Source organism: Oncorhynchus mykiss, chromosome 6, assembly GCF_057628025.1.
Source record: "Oncorhynchus mykiss isolate SJ-2025 chromosome 6, ASM5762802v1, whole genome shotgun sequence".
In the NCBI taxonomy this organism is placed as follows: domain Eukaryota; kingdom Metazoa; phylum Chordata; class Actinopteri; order Salmoniformes; family Salmonidae; genus Oncorhynchus; species Oncorhynchus mykiss.
This window is the reverse complement of record NC_143027.1, coordinates 68578903-68596961: the sequence shown is the minus strand read 5'-3', so window position 1 is coordinate 68596961 and position 18059 is coordinate 68578903. Positions and strand designations below refer to the sequence as shown.

The 18059-nt window shown below is 43.1% G+C and overlaps 1 protein-coding gene across 4 annotated transcripts; it reads left to right on the top strand.

Moving 5' to 3' along the window:
- The first annotated feature begins 7119 nt into the window (after nt 1–7119).
- LOC110526446 (glucose-fructose oxidoreductase domain-containing protein 2) lies at nt 7120–17786 on the top strand. 4 transcript variants are annotated; one of them, XM_090238717.1, is made up of 3 exons: nt 7120–7453; nt 14606–14978; nt 15836–17786. In XM_090238717.1, exons 2-3 carry the CDS (start codon nt 14726–14728, stop codon nt 16744–16746), a joined length of 1164 nt encoding a protein of 387 aa, XP_090094843.1. In that variant the 5' UTR covers nt 7120–7453; nt 14606–14725; the 3' UTR covers nt 16747–17786. The 4 variants fall into 4 exon arrangements, with proteins under 4 accessions (XP_090094843.1, XP_036836729.1, XP_036836731.1 ...); XM_036980834.2 differs by lacking the exon at nt 7120–7453 and adding an exon at nt 11866–12155; XM_036980836.2 differs by lacking the exon at nt 7120–7453 and adding an exon at nt 11891–12212.
- The last annotated feature ends 273 nt before the right edge of the window (nt 17787–18059 follow it).

The following is an 18059-nucleotide window of genomic DNA, read 5'->3' as shown; positions in this document are numbered from 1 at the left end:
TGACGAGACGGCCTACAGGGAGGAGGTGAGGGCCCTCGGAGTGTGGTGTCAGGAAAATAACCTCACACTCAACGTCAACAAAACAAAGGAGATGATTGTGGACTTCAGGAAACAGCAGAGGGAGCACCCTCCTATCCACATCGACGGGACAGTAGTGGAGAGGGTAGTAAGTTTTAAGTTCCTCGGGGTACACATCACAGACAAACTGTATTGGTCCACCCACACAGACAGCATCGTGAAGAAGGCGCAGCAGCACCTCTTCAACCTCAGGAGGCTGAAGAAATTCAGCTGGTCACCAAAAGCACTCACAAACTTCTACAGATGCACAATCGAGAGCATCCTGTCGGGCTGTATCACCGCCTGGTACGGCAACTGCTCCGCCCACAACCGTAAGGCTCTCCAGAGGGTAGTGAGGTCTGCACAACGCATCACCGGGGGCAAACTACCTGCCCTCCAGGACACCTACACCACCCAATGTCACAGGAAGGCCATAAAGATCATCAAGGACAACAACCACCCGAGCCACTGCCTGTTCACCCCGCTATCGTCCAGAAGGTGAGGTCAGTACAGGTGCATCAAAGCTGGGACCGAGAGACTGAAAAACAGCTTCTATCTCAAGGCCATCAGACTGTTAAACAGCCACCACTAACATTGAGTGGCTGCTGCCAACACACCGACTCAACTCCAGCCACTTTAATAATGGGAATTGATGTCAAATATATCACTAGCCACTTTAAACAATGCTACTTAATATAATGTTTACATACCCTACATTATTCATCTCATATGTCTACGTATATACTGTACTCTATATCATCTACTGCATCTTTATGTAATACATGTATCACTAGCCACTTTAAACTATGCCACTTTGTTTACATACTCATCTCATATGTATATACTGTACTCGATACCATCTACTGCATCTTGCCTATGCCGTTCTGTACCATCACTCATTCATATATCTTTATGTACATATTCTTTATCCCTTTACACTTGTGTGTATAAGGTAGTAGTTTGGAATTGTTAGTTAGATTACTCGTTGGTTATTACTGCATTGTCGGAACTAGAAGCACAAGCATTTCGCTACACTCGCATTAACATCTGCTAACCATGTGTATGTGACAAATAAAATTTGATTTGATTTACATAGACATGAACAGGATAAGCCAAACCATCACCTAGCATAACTATAGCTATTAGATAGCTATCATGTAAATGTCACCTACTGTACAGACAGTTATCTGACCAAATTATCAGGGGAAGTATCTACCATCATTTCTATTAACCTGACATACACACTCACTCTCTCGCATACACTCTTTAAAACATGGTTATTTGGGCAAGTTATCAGGGGTAGTAACTATCATAATAAAGCACTGCTTTGCTTTATCTTGGCCAGGTCGCAGTTGTAAATGAGAACTTGTTTTCAACTAGCTTACCTGGTGAAATAAATATAAAATTGAAAAAATAAAATTGTATTACCATTTCTTTCACACACAACTCATTGGCTAGTTTAGCTAGCTAGACACATCTAATACAAGCTCACTACCAAATGTACCTGGTAATCCTACTATCGTGGACACGCAGCATTTTTGGTGTTTTATGTCCCTGTAGCTTGCAGCAGTTGTGTCAAAAAGCCGGTTTTGAGGATACTGCGAAAATTATTCTCTCCATGTGTCCAACCGCATTCGACCGTCTGGCAAAATATACCTGCCTCAGTATAGTTGCCTAGCTGCGTAAAATGTTATGCAGCACTGTGGCAATGACTCAGTCGGTATGTTCGAAGCGTAATCCGTTTGTAACACCCCGGAACCGCACGAACAGGAATATTATTTCGGTGACGCTCCCAATCTATCAAGACCCACGTCTCACGCCATTGGCCGTTCGATAGCCAATTGGCTCTCAGCAACGCTTCTACCACCGCGTTAGCTACCGGGGTCCAACAGTGAGCTAAATAACATGCTATATGTAAATTCAGCAAACTTGCTAACGAATTAGATAGATACAAAAACTACAGTTATGCTGGTGATGGAATGCCTCTCTCTCCTCCCACTCTGTATAACGTTAGTTGCATTGTGTCCTTCTGCCATGTCCCTTAACACGGAACCCACACCGGCTGCGCGCGTGTGTAACAGATGCATAATGTACTCTCCATGCGTTGTTTTCTCAAAATAAATCACTTCGGCCATGGTCCCAGTTGAGCATTTATTTCTGTTGTTAAATGGGAAACAGTACGTTAGTTGTGCAGGGTTTAGCGGTATTGATGGCTGTCGATGGCAAAATCTGTAGCATGAAGACAACTGTGTTAGCAGTGGCTTATGTGACCATTGCATCGGTGTATGCTAGCTAACACACTTATTTACAGCAATCATATGCCAAAGCACATGCCAGACAGCCCCTCAATCCCTAACAGGTACCATATACCCACACATGTATAAATCAGTAACGTACAGCAAACTTGTACACATTGTGAAATAGAAAACAGTATTCAGAACGTGACCTACCCCTTGCATCACATTTTCATACTGGGGAGACCTGACGTTCGAGATCTCCCCCTATCTGCAAGCGGGGCCAATCACAACACACCTTATTGTCATCAGAGTTGAACTAACCAATAAGAATGCTTGAACATTAAATACACATTTCTTTAGAGGCAAGTGGAAACATAACCAACCCTGTTACACGTGCACACATTTATTTTGTCCCCTACACCAAACGCGATCACGACATGCAGGTTAAAATATCAAAACAAACTCTTAACTAATGACATTCATTTGGGGACAGGTCGAAAAGCATTAAACATGTATGGCAATTGAGGTAGTTAGCTTGCACTTGCTAGCTAATTTGTCCTATTTAGCTAGCTTGCTGTTGCTAGCTAATTTGTCCTGGGATAACATTAATCCACACAAAACGCTCAACCCAATCATTTCTAGTCATCTCTCCTCCTTCCAGGCCTTTTCATCTTTGAACTTATATGGTGATTAGCATCTACACTTTCATAGTATTATCACGACAACCGGCAAAACAGTTTGTATTTGTGGCAATGACAAATATACCCTACGTGGGTATAACCAATGAGGAGATGGCACGTGGGTACCTGCTTCTATAAACCAATGAGGAGATGGGAGAGGCAGCGCGATCTGTGTCAGAAATAGGAATGGCTTCTATTTTAGCCCTTGGCAAAGCAGACGCTCGTTGACCAGCGCAAGCAGCGTGGGTGCAATAATTGAATAACAGATTCCTAAATCTATTTTGCAATGCTCGCGGACGTGACGCGGGCGGTGTAGTCAGGGTATAAGGCTGTTTATTTAACTAGGCAAGTCGTTAATAACAAATTCTTATTTACAATGACTGCCTACCCCAGCCAAACCCTAACCCGGACAACGCTGGGCCAATTGTGCTCTGCCCTATGGGACTTCCAAATGGCCGGTTGTAATTACAGCCTGAAATCTAACCAGGGTCTGTAGTGACGCCTCTAGCACTGAGATGCAGTGCATTAGACCACTGCGCCACTCGGGAGCCCAGGGCAAGAGGTTGATAACAATGTACATATGTCTGTTAAATAAAGCGGAATTGCTGATTAGCAGTTGCTAAATAAAAAAAATAAAATTAAAACCTTGTCTTTTACTACTAAACTTCCTGGTTTTGAATATATGAAAACGTTAATTATCTGTCAATCAGCTGTGTCTTCCCTTCAGAAGGGTACTTTTGTGAGAAGAAACCTATTGGGGAGAGAGGTAAGTGAAGGCTCAGTAATTGATGAAAATAGTTAGAAAATGATTGTCTATGATTTAATACCCATCATTACAATGGACTTGTATATAATGTAAAATATTACAATAGCTTTTGGTTGATAGGCAAGTCAAAGAGCGCTCGCTTGTACATCACTTCAGAGGTAATTCATCTCTAAGAGAGTGCTCTCTATAGGCCTACTTGCAGGGGACTTAGCGAATTGGGGGCCTGTTTTCTTTCCATCTCTCAGGGAAATCCTGTACCTAAAGAATCGAATGAAGACCCTGGACAGGCATCATGAAAACAACTCCTGGAGTGTTGACTCACTTGTGAAACCAGACCTTAAGAGTGAGATATTATACCATCAGCCTCTGCAGAGCAACAGATCAACCACAAATACTCATACTTCAAAAGGCAGAAAATATTTTAGGGTGGGAAGAATCTACTTTTTATGGACGCTTCATATTCTGGTGAGTATGGCAATAACGTGAAACTTAAACTTAAAAATATATACAGAAGTCAGAAGTTTACATACACCTTAGACAAATACATTTAAACTCAGCTTTTCACAATTTCTGAGATTTAATCCAAGTAAAAATTCCCTGTCTTTAGTCAGTTAGGATCACCACTTTATTTTATGAATGTGAATTGTCATAATAATAGTAGAGGAGAATCATTTATTTCAGCTTTTATTTCTTTCATCACATTCCCAGTGGGTCAGAAGTTTACATACACTCAATTAGTATTTGGCAGCATTGCCTTTAAATTGTTTAACTTGGGTCAAACGTTTCAGGTAGCCTTCCACAAGCTTCCCACAATAAGTTGGGTGAATTTTGGCCCATTCCTCCTGACAGATCTGGTGTAACTGAGTCAGGTTTGTAGGCCTCCTTGCTCGCATACGCTTTTTCAGTTCTGCCCACACATTTTCTATTGGATTGAGGTCAGGGCTTTGTGATGGCCACCCCAATACCTTGACTTTGTTGTCCTTAAGCCATTTTGCCAAAACGTTGGATGTATGCTTGGGGTCATTGTCCATTTGGAAGACCCAATTGCAAACAGGCTTTAACTTCCTGACTAATGTCTTGAGATGTTGCTTCAATATATCCACATAATTTTGCTTCTTCATGATGGCATTACATTTTGTGAAATGCACCAGTCCCTCCTGCAGCAAAGCACCCCCACAACATGATGCTGCCACCCCCGTGCTTCATGGTTGGGATGGTGTTCTTCGGCTTGCAAGTATCCCCCTTTTTCCTCCAAACATAATGATGGTCATCATGGCCAAATAGTTCTATTTTTGTTTCATCAGACCAGAGGACATTTCTCCAACAAGTACGATCTTTGTCCCCAAGTGCAGTTGCAAACAGTAGTCTGGCTTTTTTATGGCGTTTTTGGAGCTGTGCCTTCTTCCTTGCGGAGCTGGCTTTCAGGTTATGTTAATATAGGCCTTGTTTTACTGTGGATATAAATACTTTTGTACCCATTTCCTCCAGCATCTTCACAAGGTCCTTTGCTGTTGATCTGGGATTGATTTGCAGTTTTTGCACCAAAGTACATTCATCTCTAGGAGACAGAACACGTCTCCTTCCTTAGGGTTATGACGGCTGCGTGGTGTTTATACTTGCATGCTATTGTTTGTACAGATGAACGTGGTACTTTCAGGCATTTGGAAATTGCTCCCAAGGATGAACCAGACCTGTGGAGGTCTACCATTTTTCTTCTGAGGTCTTGGCACAGTTTGAAAGTAGACCTTGAAATACATCCACAGGTACACCTCCAATTGACTCAAATGATGTCAATTAGCCTATCAGATGCTTCTAAAGCCATGACATAATTTTCTGGGATTTTCCAAGCTGTTTAAAGGCACAGTCAGTTTAGTGCATGTAAACTTCTGACCCACTGGAATTGTGATACAGTGAGGTAAGTGAAATAATCTGTAAACAATTGTTGGAAAAATGACTTGCACAAGTGTCATGCACAAAGTTAGATGTCCTAACCGACTTGCCAAAACTATAGTTTGTTGACAGGAAATTTGTTGAGTGGTTGAAAAACAAGTTGTAATGACTCCAACCTAAGTGTTTGTAAACTTCTGACTTCAACTGTAAATCAATAATATTACAATGACATTTCAGGCCTCACAACTTATGCTTATGCAGTCTACGCACTAGTTGTCAGGGATGAAAGTGGGCATGGCTTCCCAGTGGCAACGATCATCATCAGCAAAATGTTGCTGAGACAAGGTATTTGTACAGCTCCTCCTTGACAACTGTTTCTTGTGAATAACTATGACTTGCCATTACCAAGTCATTTTCTATAGTTTATGAATATAAAATTAACATGTTTTATACCTCTTTTCTTTCTTATTGTTTTTTTTTTTTTTTTTTTTACCCCTTTTTCTCCCCAATTTTGTGGTATCCAATAGTTTTAGTAGCTACTATCTTGTCTCATCGCTACAACTCCCGTACGGGCTCGGGAGAGACGAAGGTTGAAAGTCATGCGTCCTCCGATACACAACCCAACCAAGCCGCACTGCTTCTTAACACACCATCATCCAACCCGGAAGCCAGCCGCACCCATGTGTCGGAGGAAACACTGTGCACCTGGCAACCTTGGTTAGCGCGCACTGCGCCCGGCCCACCACAGGAGTCGCTGGTGCGCGATGAGACAAGGATTTCCCTACCGGCCAAACCCTCCCTAACCCAGACGACACTAGGCCAATTGTGCGTTGCCCCTCGGATCTCCCGGTCGCGGCCGGTTACGACAGAGCCTGGGCGCAAACCCAGAGTCTCTGGTGGCACAGCTGGCGCTGCAGTAAAGCGCCCTTAACCACTGTGCCATCCGGGAGGCCCCTTTTCTTTCTTATTGTTACAGTACATCTAGGGCCTTCATGATTTACAAAGATATGGAGGAGGTGGGGGCCATAAAGGAAGTCTTTCAATATGTTCATGTTCTTCTGTGTTGGTTCCACATCCTGCAGGTAAAATATGATTGAAATTATGTGTTTGACCTAATAGATGTGTATGACATTTATGACGTTTTTCTGGTATTAAAACCTGTTATGGATGATGCGAATTTTCACAGCTTTTTGTTAAAAATCGCGCAACATTTCAAAGTCCTGCTACTCATGCCAGGAATATAGTATATGCATATGATAAGTATGTGTGGATAGAAAACACTCTGAAGTTTCTAAAACTGGTTAAATCGGGTCTGTGGCTATAACAGAACGTGTTTAGGAGTAAAAATCCCTGGTAAAACTGTTTACCAAAAACAAAATATTTGTCCGCCATTCAATGACATCCACACGATGTCACCATTGCTATCAATATCAGAATCATTTATCCTTGGTTACAACACGAATAGACCCCTCCCTTCATTTGGCGCACCACAGTATGTTGTGAAACTGAAAAAATGGACGATGTTTTCCAGACTTGCTGCTATCGAATACAGATCGCCCCGTGATCAATTTGATACATCATTAACGTTTATTAATACCTAAGTTGGTTTAGAAACGTCGTTTGAAGTGATTTGTAAAAGTTTATAGGCGACTTTTGTAATTTTAAAAAGTGACGTTGCGTCTTGTAAATGGACTTTTTGCAGCATCAGACTGGCCTTCAGCAAATTACATTTTGGGTATACAATGACGGATTTAATTGGGAAAAAGACCCAATTGTGATGTTTATAGGACATATAGGAGTGCCAACAAAGAAGCTCGTCCAAGGTAATGAATGTTTTATATTTTATTTCTGCGTTTTGGGTAGCGCCGGCTACCGCAAAATCTGTTGTTTACGTGTCGTGCTGGTATTTTGGGGGGTGCATGCTATCAGATAATAGCTTCTCATGCCTTCGCCGAAAAGCATTTTACAAATCTGACTTGGTGGCTAGATTCACAACGAGTGTAGCTTTAATTCAGTACCTTGCATGTGTATTTTTATGAAAGTTTGAGATTTAACGAGTACTAAGTAAAGTACTATAGGTGGCGCTCTGAAATTTCCGCTGAGCGGTCCCTGTACAGGGACCACCTCCATAAAAGGTAGACATTTCTTCAGAGGACTATATATTTTGAAGGCTGTAAATGCCTCCAAAGACCCAGGACAGGTTAACATCAAAAGACAAGAGAAAAGTGATTGACTTTATGATCCAAGTGAAAAACCCACAATCAATGAGTAGATGAGTCTTTATAAAAAACACACATGAAGGTATTGGGACTTCATTTAGTCAGATTAGGCAATTTGATATTATTTTGCCTTTAATTTAATTTTATCACAGGAAATTATTACCTCATAAAAGTAGATTTGTGTATCAATGACACAGAACACACTACATACAACCATCATGGGGGTAAAGCTCTCTCCTGAAAAGGAGAGCATATTCCAAACATGGAATGCAATGTCCTTTAGAGGAAAAAATAATGCAAATAAAAACAAACAAAAGGAGGATAAAAAAAAAAAACTGAGCGACTAAAAAGCCCCCAAAGGAAAATCACAGCTAAAAAATGTTTTGTATTTTAAAGATCTTTTTTTAAATATGTCCAGTTTCGGCCCCCTTCAGGTTCTCTGCCAGGCTATTCCAGAGGCCGGGGGCATAGTAACTAAAGTGCAAGAGGACCAGAGGGATCTACTGGGTACATAACTTGAAAATAATTACAATATAGCATTAATACTGGAGTGATAGATGTGCAGATGATGATGTGCAAGTAGAGATACTGGAGTGCAAAAGAGCAAGAGGGTAAGTAATAATATGGGGATGAGGTAGTCAGGTGTGCTATTTACAGATTGGCTGTGTACAGGTACAGTGATCGGTTGTGTACAGGTACAGTAATCGGTTGTGTACAGGTACAGTGATCGGTAAGCTGCTCTGACAGCTGATGCTTAAAGAAAGAGAGGAAGATATTAGACTTCAGCTTCAGTGATTTTTGCAATTCGTCCCAGTCATTGGCAGCAGAGAACTGGAAGGAAAGGCGGCCAAAGGAAGTGTTGGCTTTGGGGATGACAAGTGCAATATACCTGCTGGAGCACGTGCTACAGGTGGGTGTTGCTATGGTGACTAGTGAACTGAGATAAGGCGGGGCTTTACCTAGCAAAGACTTATAGAAGACCTGGAGCCAGTGGGTTTGGCGACGGATATGTAGTGAGGGCCAGCCAACGAGAGCATACAGGTCACAGTGGTGGGTAGTATATGGGGCTTTGGTGATAAAACGGATGGCACTGTGATAGATTGCATCCAATTTGCGGAGTAGAGTGTTGAGACAAATTTGTAAATGACATCGCCGAAGTCAAGAATCGGTAGGATAGTCAGTTTTACGAGGGTATGTTTGGCAGCATGAGTGAAGGAGGTTTTGTTGCGAAATAGGAAGCTGATTCTAGATTTCATTTTGGATTGGAGATGCTTAATGTGAGTCTGGAAGGAGAGTTTACAGTCTAACCAGACACCTAGGTTTTTGTAGTTGTCCACATATTCTAGGTCAGAACCGTCCAGAGTAGTGATGCTAGACGGGAGGGTGCGGGCAGCAACTGGTTGAAGAGCATGCACTTAGTTTTACTAGCATTTATAAGCAGTTGGAGGCCTCGGAAGGAGTGTTGTATGGCATTGAAGCTCATTTGGAGGTTTGTTAGCACAGTGTCCAAAGAAGTGCCAGAAGTATACAGAATGGTGTCGTCTGCGTAGAGGTGGATCAGAGAATCACCAGCAGCAAGAGCGACATCATTGATGTATACAGAGAAAAGAGTCAGCCCGAGAATTGGACCCTGTGGCACCACCATAGACTGCCAGAGATCCGGACAACAGGCCCTCTGATTTGACACACTGAACTCTGAGAAGTAGTTGGTGAACCAGGCGAGGTAGTCATTTGAGAAGCCAAGGCTATTGAATCTGCCTATAAGAATGCGGTGAATGACAAGAGTCGAAAGCCTTGGCCAGGTCGATGAAGACGGCTGCACAGTACTGTCTTTTATCGATGGCGGTTATGATATCATTTAGGACCTTGAGCGTGGCTGAGGTGCATCCATGACCAGCTCGGAAACCAGATTGCATAGCGGAGAAGGTACGGTGGGATTCTAAATGGTCGGTGATCTGTATATTAACTTGGCTTTCAAAGATTTTAGAAAGGCAGGCAGGATGGATGGATATAGGTCTGTCTATAACAGTTTGGGTCTAGAGTGGCTCCCCCTTTGAAGAGGGGGATGACCACAGCAGCTTTCCAATCTTTGGGGATCTCAGACAACAACTGTGGGAAGCATTGAGGGCTCCTGAGTGCCGCAGCGATCTAAGGCAATGCATCTTAGTGCTAGAGGCGTCACTACAGACCCTGGTTCGATTTCAGGCTGTATCACAACCGGCTGTGATTTTCCCAGCGTCGTGTGGGTTAGGGTTTGGCTAGGGTAGGCTGTCATTGTAAATAAGAATTTGTTCTTAACTGACCTGCCTCGTTAAATAAAATTGAAGTCAACATGGGCCAGCTTTCAAAACCTTGTAAAGTCCATGCCCCGATGTATTCTGTTCTGAGGCCATATATATTGTATATTTCGACACTGAGGTTGGAATAATATAGTGAAAATTATTATAATGCCCTTTTAGTGTAAGAGCTGTTGGACAAGACTGCATGGAATTTCATCCTGCTTTGGTGGGATGGTGTTTTGGCCTGGCTAGTGACATCACCAGGCGGTAAATTAGTTAACAGACCAATATGAAATAGATTTCCAAACCTCTCTGCCAATAACTAATTTTCAGTTTTCCCCTTTCCAATCAGACCATTCCGACAGTCCTAGCTCAATTCTTGCTTGAGAAATCACTCTTTGCTAAGAATTATGTTTTGTTTATTTTTTTTACCATTTTAATTGAACACGATAACAGTAAGGTACTTAATATTTTACCCCAGGCCAGAAATGATTTGATATGGAGATAAAAACAGCTGCATTGGACCTTCAACCCCAACCCCCTTAACCTAACCTTATTTTAACCAATTCGGAAATAGATCATGGTAGATCATGACTTAACCATTTATCTGCATAAAATATCCCATATCATACATCGAACTCTCCATTTTACCACATCCAGCTCAGGTTACATATAAGCCTACTCTGCTAACTCCTCCTGCCCCTCCTTCGCTGACCTCACTCCCACTTGGACCCTCTACATATGGGAAAACAAAGGACAGAAATGTTGCCAGCATGGAAGAGCAATTAGAATGTGTCTTGTACATAAGTAAAATAGCCTGTGGCAGAGAAACAGCACAGTCCAGTTGCAGCACTCACGTGACAAATGGATTCAATATTCAAGTTAAGGCTATTGGAAACACATCATAACAAAACTTTATTTTCACAGAGGGAACTTAATTTGTGGTGTCAGATACATCAAGCACACTTCAATTTAAAACACAATGTGAATAGGTTTGATTGTAATAATACTCTATGAAAATAGATATCTAATATCATAGCTTAGGCTACATTTTATTATATAATAAGTCCCTTTTTTATAGGGGGGCCTACCCGTCATTGATGGAAACATAACTGTAAAAATGCCATTAATATAATAACTTTAACACTTTTGTTTGCATGCTATGCATTAAAATATTTCTGAATTAACATTTACCATTAGGTCGATTACCTATCATGATACTGGTGCGTGCCGTTTTATATGTAACGACATGCACACGTTATTGGAATAAAAGTGAACAGACATGTAATTTCAGAGTAACACATCATCGACAGATAAATTACAGTAACTAACGTTAGCTACCTTACAGAGTTGTCTTTCACTTTCTTCCAGTGTCAATTACTGCTCAGTCTGTCAAAGTCGCCAGTTTTTGTTCTTGATTTCATGAAGTGCAACGTGTCATACCAATGTTTGTATGTCTTTGACAATATCAATGATGCAACTTAAACTATTTTTGTATCTGAAAACAAGCAATTATACTCGTAAACCATATCGAATTCGTTAAGCTAGCTTGCTTAATTTACATGTAACGTCGCATTTAACTTGCTGTCAGTCAATCGAACTAGCTAGTTGGACGCGGCACTGCTGCAGGCAGACTGCTTCTCCTCGAACAAGGAGGTGAAAGCGTTGCTGAGAGCCCATTGGCTATCGAACGGCCAATGGCGTGGGTCTTGATGGCTTGGGCGCCCCCCCCTCCTCGAAACCAGTCCGGGCGTTGCTCAGATGGGCGTGACTGGAATTGTGTCGCTCCGACAACACTGCGCAGACGCATCAGGACAACTTCGTGAAGAAAGACGGATGCTGGGCGAACGCGGATGCCCAAAGTGAACCTCGAAAAGTCAACTGTTGGACAGAATACAGAAGTGTGAATAAATTGAGAGTCTTGCTCTGTTACCATGAACTTTGGACCTGGATGGTGAGTCTTGCTGCCACAGATTAAACGACCACCGGGAGTCTGACGGAGGCGGGGGACGTCATCACATCAGCAGGTACACGGCATAGCCTCCTAACAATCGGCGGTGCAGAAGTAATTGAGCTTAACCAAGGTACCCTAGCTGACCACAAATATATCCTAGTCACAATAGTGGTTATAAAGATCTCATCGATTTTCAAAATCCTTATCCAGGACCCCTGGGCTTCTGCCTCCCCAGCCACTGGTTAGTTAATGTTAGCTAACAAGCTAACCTATCTATTTGGAACAAAAATAAACATAACAATTAACGATTTTACCGAGTTACAGTTTCAATAAGGAAATCAATCAATTGAAATAAATTAGGACTTAATCTATTAATTTCACTTGACTGGGGATACAGATATTCATCCGTTAGTCACAGAATTTAAAGAAAAGGGTAGGGGCGTGGATCAGAAAATCAGTCAGTATTTGGTGTGACCACCATTTCCCTCATGCAGCAAGATACATCACCTTCACATAGACTTGATGAGGCTGGGGATTGTGGCCTGTGGAATGTTGCCCACTCCTCTTCAATTGCTGTGCGAAGTTGCTGATATTGTCGGGAACTGGAACACGCGGTCATACACATCGATCCAGAGAATCCCAAATGTGCTCAATGACTGACAGGTCTGGTGAGTATTTAGGCCATGGAAGAATTGGGACATTTTCAGCTTCCAGGTATTGTGTATAGATCCTTGCCATTAGCATGCTAAAACATGAGGTGATGTCGGCAGATGAATAGCAGGACAATGGGCCTAAGGATCCTGTCACAGTATCGCTGTGCATTCAAATTGCTATCGATAAAATGCTATTGTGTTTGTTGTCCGTAGCCTATACCTGCCCATACCATAACCCCACCATGGGGCACTCCGTTTACAACGTTGACCTCAGCAAACCGCTTGCCCACACAACACCTTACACGTCGTCTGCGGTTGTGAGGCCGGTTGGACTTAATGCCAAATTCTCTAAAATTACGTTTGAGTCGGCTTATGGTAGAGAAATGAGCTCCCTCAACTTGTGGCATTGCTATGACAACTGCACATTTTAGTGGCTTTTTATTGTCCCCAGCACAAGGTGCCCCTGTGTAATAATCATGTCTAATCGGCTTCTTGATATGCCACACCTGTCAGGTGGATGGATTATCTTGGAAAAGGATAAATCCTCACTAACAGGGATTTAAACAAATTTGTGCACAACATTTGAGAGAAATAAGCTTTTAGTGTGGATGAAAGATTTCTGGGATTTTTTTAAATTTCAGCTTATGAAACCAACACTTACAGGTTGCGTTTATATTTTTGTTCAGTCCAGATGTGGTTCTGCCTAGCCCTAGGTCATGACTCTTAGTTCAAGTACACATTATACGAAGGCGTCTTCTGTAGGGGCGAGTTTTGATAAGATCCCCGTCACTCGGTCTGAACATTAACATGCATCGCATTCGATAAGGTTTTGGAAGCATATGGACCTCATTTTTCATATCGGCAATAAATACTTTTCAGAAAATAAGAGGTTATATCTATACACACCTTGATAGGGTTAGTGCTCCCACACTGCCATATCTCAATGTTACAGCACTTGTTTAGGGAAAACAGACTGAAGACAAACTTAGCAATCTAGCATGCTCCGAACACCTGTGTGTAAACATAACTTGACATGTAGTTTGGTAGAATGGAAGCACCCATAGCTGTATGGAACTGTGCAAAACTTCTATATTAAGTATCTTCTTTATCTGAAGGATTTTTTCTCGCTGATGAGAGATAAGGGCCATATCACAAGCGATGATTTGACGTTTCCAAATGTTAAAACACAGCATCAGGGTTGTAGTTCACACAAGGCAGACGGGGAAAGCTGAGAACTGTAGGGAGTTTGAGTGCTATGGTTCTGCTTATGTCACAAATGCATAAGTAGCAGTCTTTGCTGTTCTGTAGTATGAACTACTTGGTTATCAGCCATAGAACCATGGGTATGAATATCAAATAGTTTTAGAGAATAAGTTTCAAATAACCTGGCCTTGGCGACACTCCTAATTTTCGATTCAGCCAAACGCATCTTCTAAAATGTCCAGTTGCAGGTGGTGCGTTTTGAATTTTGAAAATTCTCCATTGTTAAAATGAATAAATGTTTTTCTCCATGAAGTAATCCAACAATGTGTACAGCGCCATCTTGTCTATTTCAAATCTTCTCTCACTGATCGAGACATGAGTGTCATTGTGACATGCAACACTTTGGGGTGGACCCATCTATCTCAATCAATACCAGGTTAGTTGAAAAAACCTCTGGCAACGTGTTTTATAGGCAAGCCTATAACTCGCAGTAATTGATACCAAAAATCTTTGGTTAAATCACATCTGGTCTTACAATCTGTAGATAGTTGGACAGAGGAGCAGGTAGTCGTGGACGTTCAAAATCGTGCAATATATGTAAAAGTAAAACAACGTTTAGTCTCCATTGTACATAATAATAATTATAAAACATTTTCTTTGTTGCCAGGCAATAGCATACGGCAGATACTACCACTGTGAGAGAAGAGTGGTGGGAGTAGGACGACGTTGGGATGCTTGCGTGTCTGTGTGGTGCAGACCAGACATACAGTGAAGAGGAGTGGCAGCAATGTTGCCTGGTGTTGGTGTGTTTGGCACAGGGAGTACGGCACGGATGCTAGTTCCATTGCTGCGGGGGGAAGGGTTTGAGGTACGTGCGCTCTGGGGGAGAAGCGAGGAGGAGGCAAGATCCCTGGCGCAGGAGCTGGGCATTCCGTTTCACACCAGCCAATCAGACGATGTCTTATTGCACCCTGATGTTGACCTGGTCTGCATCTACATCTCACCCCCACTCACACGGCAGATTGCCGTCAAAGCCCTGGGTAAGACAACACAAATGCATGCACGCTTGTACACACACACACAGTTGGGTTCTATAGTGTCCAGCCCCACCCAGGAAGTGTGGCAGACTGGGGCTCTTTCCTGCCCCGTGGGAGAGTGTTGGTAATCACAGTAACAATCCCAGTGTTTACACCACAAACGTTGGCACAGTGCCTACACAACACTCAGCAAACACACAAAATACTCTTACTGTGCTTTCATAGCACACAAGTAATTGACGAGGCCGTAGGGAAGCGATGCTTCCACAAACTTACATAAACAGTACAGTCTCTGAACACTGATACTGGCTGCATTCCTCTTCTAATCTGTCTGGACTCATACCTCGCATACCTCTTTCCCCCCCCCCTCCCCCCCCCCATCTCTTTCCCTCTCCATGGCTGAGGCTCTCTTTTCCTCTTTCTCACTCTTTCACTGTATTCTGATTGATTTACAATAGTTGCCAATAAGCTTTAACTGAATCGTGAGTTTTGAGGTACTAGTAGGTTATGATGTCAGAGGAGGTGAATTGACTGTCTTATCTGGGTGAATTCCTGAGCGTTGACCTTAGCTTCCTGCTTTAGTTCCTGCTTCCTAAGAGTGTGTCCAACAACCGGGGGGAGGGACTTGCTCTTTGTGTGTGTGTGCGCGGCAGAGGGGTCTGGACAGTATGTTCTTCCTCCTTCTGTGTCGGTCGATTGGTGGAACCCCTTAGTTGGGTGGGGCTTTAAGGTCAGGGCTGAGGTTATATTTGCTCATCGACACACACACAGTTAATAAATAGTGCCACAACCTACATACACACATGGTGGTTGTTGAAGCATAGAGGTGCTTTTCAGGAACATCTCTCTTTCTCTCTCAGGGATAGGTAAGAATGTGGTATGTGAGAAGGCTGCTACCGCTGTGGACGCGTTCAAGATGGTGACTGCGGCGCGGTACTACCCCCAGTTGCTGAGCATTGTGGGTAATGCTCTGCGCTTCCTCCCGGCATTCGTAGCAATGCGGCAGCTGCTGGCAGAGGGATACGTGGGTGAGCTGCAGGTGTGTGACGCCCGCGTCTATGGCCCCAGTCTGCTCGATCAATCATACGGCTGGACCTGCGAGGAGCTGATGGGGGGTGGCGGACTCCACACAGTTGGCTCTACCCTCGTGGACCTGCTGAGTCACCTGATGGGAGCACGGGCAATACGGGTGCATGGCCTTCTCAGGACGTTTGTGCGGCAGAATGGAGCGATCCGCGGGATCCGCCGAGTCACCAGTGATGACTTCTGTTTCTTCCAGATGCTGATGGGAGGGTCTGGTTCTGGACCTGGGACTGGGTCAGGAGTGTGCTGCACTGTGACTCTGAACTTCAACATGCCGGGGGCCTTTGTCCACGAGGTGATGGTTGTTGGGTCAGCAGGGAGGCTGATTGCCAGGGGGACAGAGCTGTATGGGCAGCGAAATGGAGGGAACGGGGAGGAGCTGCTGCTAGGGGACAGCAAAGGGACAGGACAAGAGGTCAAGGATGTCCCCCTGCCACACCTGCGGGGGCTAGGCTCCATGGTTAAGGCTCTAAAAGATGCTTTCCAGGCACAGGAAGAGCGTCGGTCGTGGGCGCGGGGGCCAGTTGCAATGGCGTCGACGTTTGAGGATGGGCTGTATGTGCAGACGGTGGTGGAGGCGGTGAAACGGTCAAGCCGCAGCGGAGAGTGGGAAAGTGTGGAGGTCATGACACAGGAACCAGATCCCAACCAAAACCTCTGTGAGGCGCTACAGAGAAACAAGAACTGAGTACTCGTTTATATACACACATACTAATATAAATGACCTTCAGATAGCCTCTGACCTGTCCTGAGGTCCTGTCCTATCAACTACTACCCTGTGTCTGGTGACCTCTTCCGTGCATAAGGGCCACACTCAAAGCCACAGCATCTTGTCCTGCAAGCAGCCACAGCCAGGCAGACTGGTGGGCACACCTTCTACTTGATGTCAACTCTTCTTCTCAGCAGAGTTTTTGTGTGCATGCTTGTGTGTGTTTTTTTTTATTTTCCAGCCAATCCGACCCTAGTTCACCTTACCCACACACATTCCTGTCTAATCAGTGAACACCTTGAAGGAGGAAGTGTTAAGTATTCACACTACAGTTTCTCACTGTGCCTCACTACTTCTGCTGATGTAAGAAATGTTTGGAGTTGTTTACATAGATGTCACAGATGAAATGTAGGATTATCTCTTATACATGTGTACTATACACAAACTGCTACTTTTAAAGAGTAACTTACTAACTCAAGAATTTCATAACAAATCTAACTTTACAACTTCTCGTAGAGTTTACAAGAAGATGCGTATCATCATCAGACTGCCATCACAGCAGAGTTACTCATATGCAACCGCCCTTGACTTTCAGTTATTTGATGTATATTTTATTATATTGACTGTTGATCCCATATTCCATATCAGCATCTCCTGCACTGCTAAAATGCTACTACAACCTCTGCTGTGTACAAGCCTGTGAATAGAATGTGTCTGACTATATGGTGGAAAGACTACTGTATTTATTTCTTTTTTTACTTTTGCGTTTTACTAAGAAACGGCTGTATGCTTTTTATTTAAGTAATATGTGTTCAGGAAGTGGAAATGTGTCTAATAAGCTATGTTTGTTAATGAATATTTATATTTTGTGTTTTTAAGTTATCATTTCAGTTTTACTTGGCGTTATCACTGTTACACACAATACCTGTGATTTTGTTTTCAGTGGGGGGGGGACAGCGGCTGTGAAAACATACTGTGCTCTCGTGTTACTTCCCAAGTTAATAAATATCTCAGTCTTATTGCTGCCTCCGTGCGTGTTTAATTTACTCAAAAGTGAGGATTTTCAAAAATTACTGATTAAATGTCTTCCAGTAGTGTAAAGTAAAACATATAACACAATGTTAATTGAATGATGGCTCCAATCTCCCCCTAGGAATTGGGGTCTCATTCAAATGTACAATTAGACCGACCAAAAGTGCACTGCATCACATGAAGACTGCAAATACGATAGGTGGCAGCAAAACGCCTGTTAGTGTCATTTTCCAGCATTCAAGCAACTCGCAACCACTTAG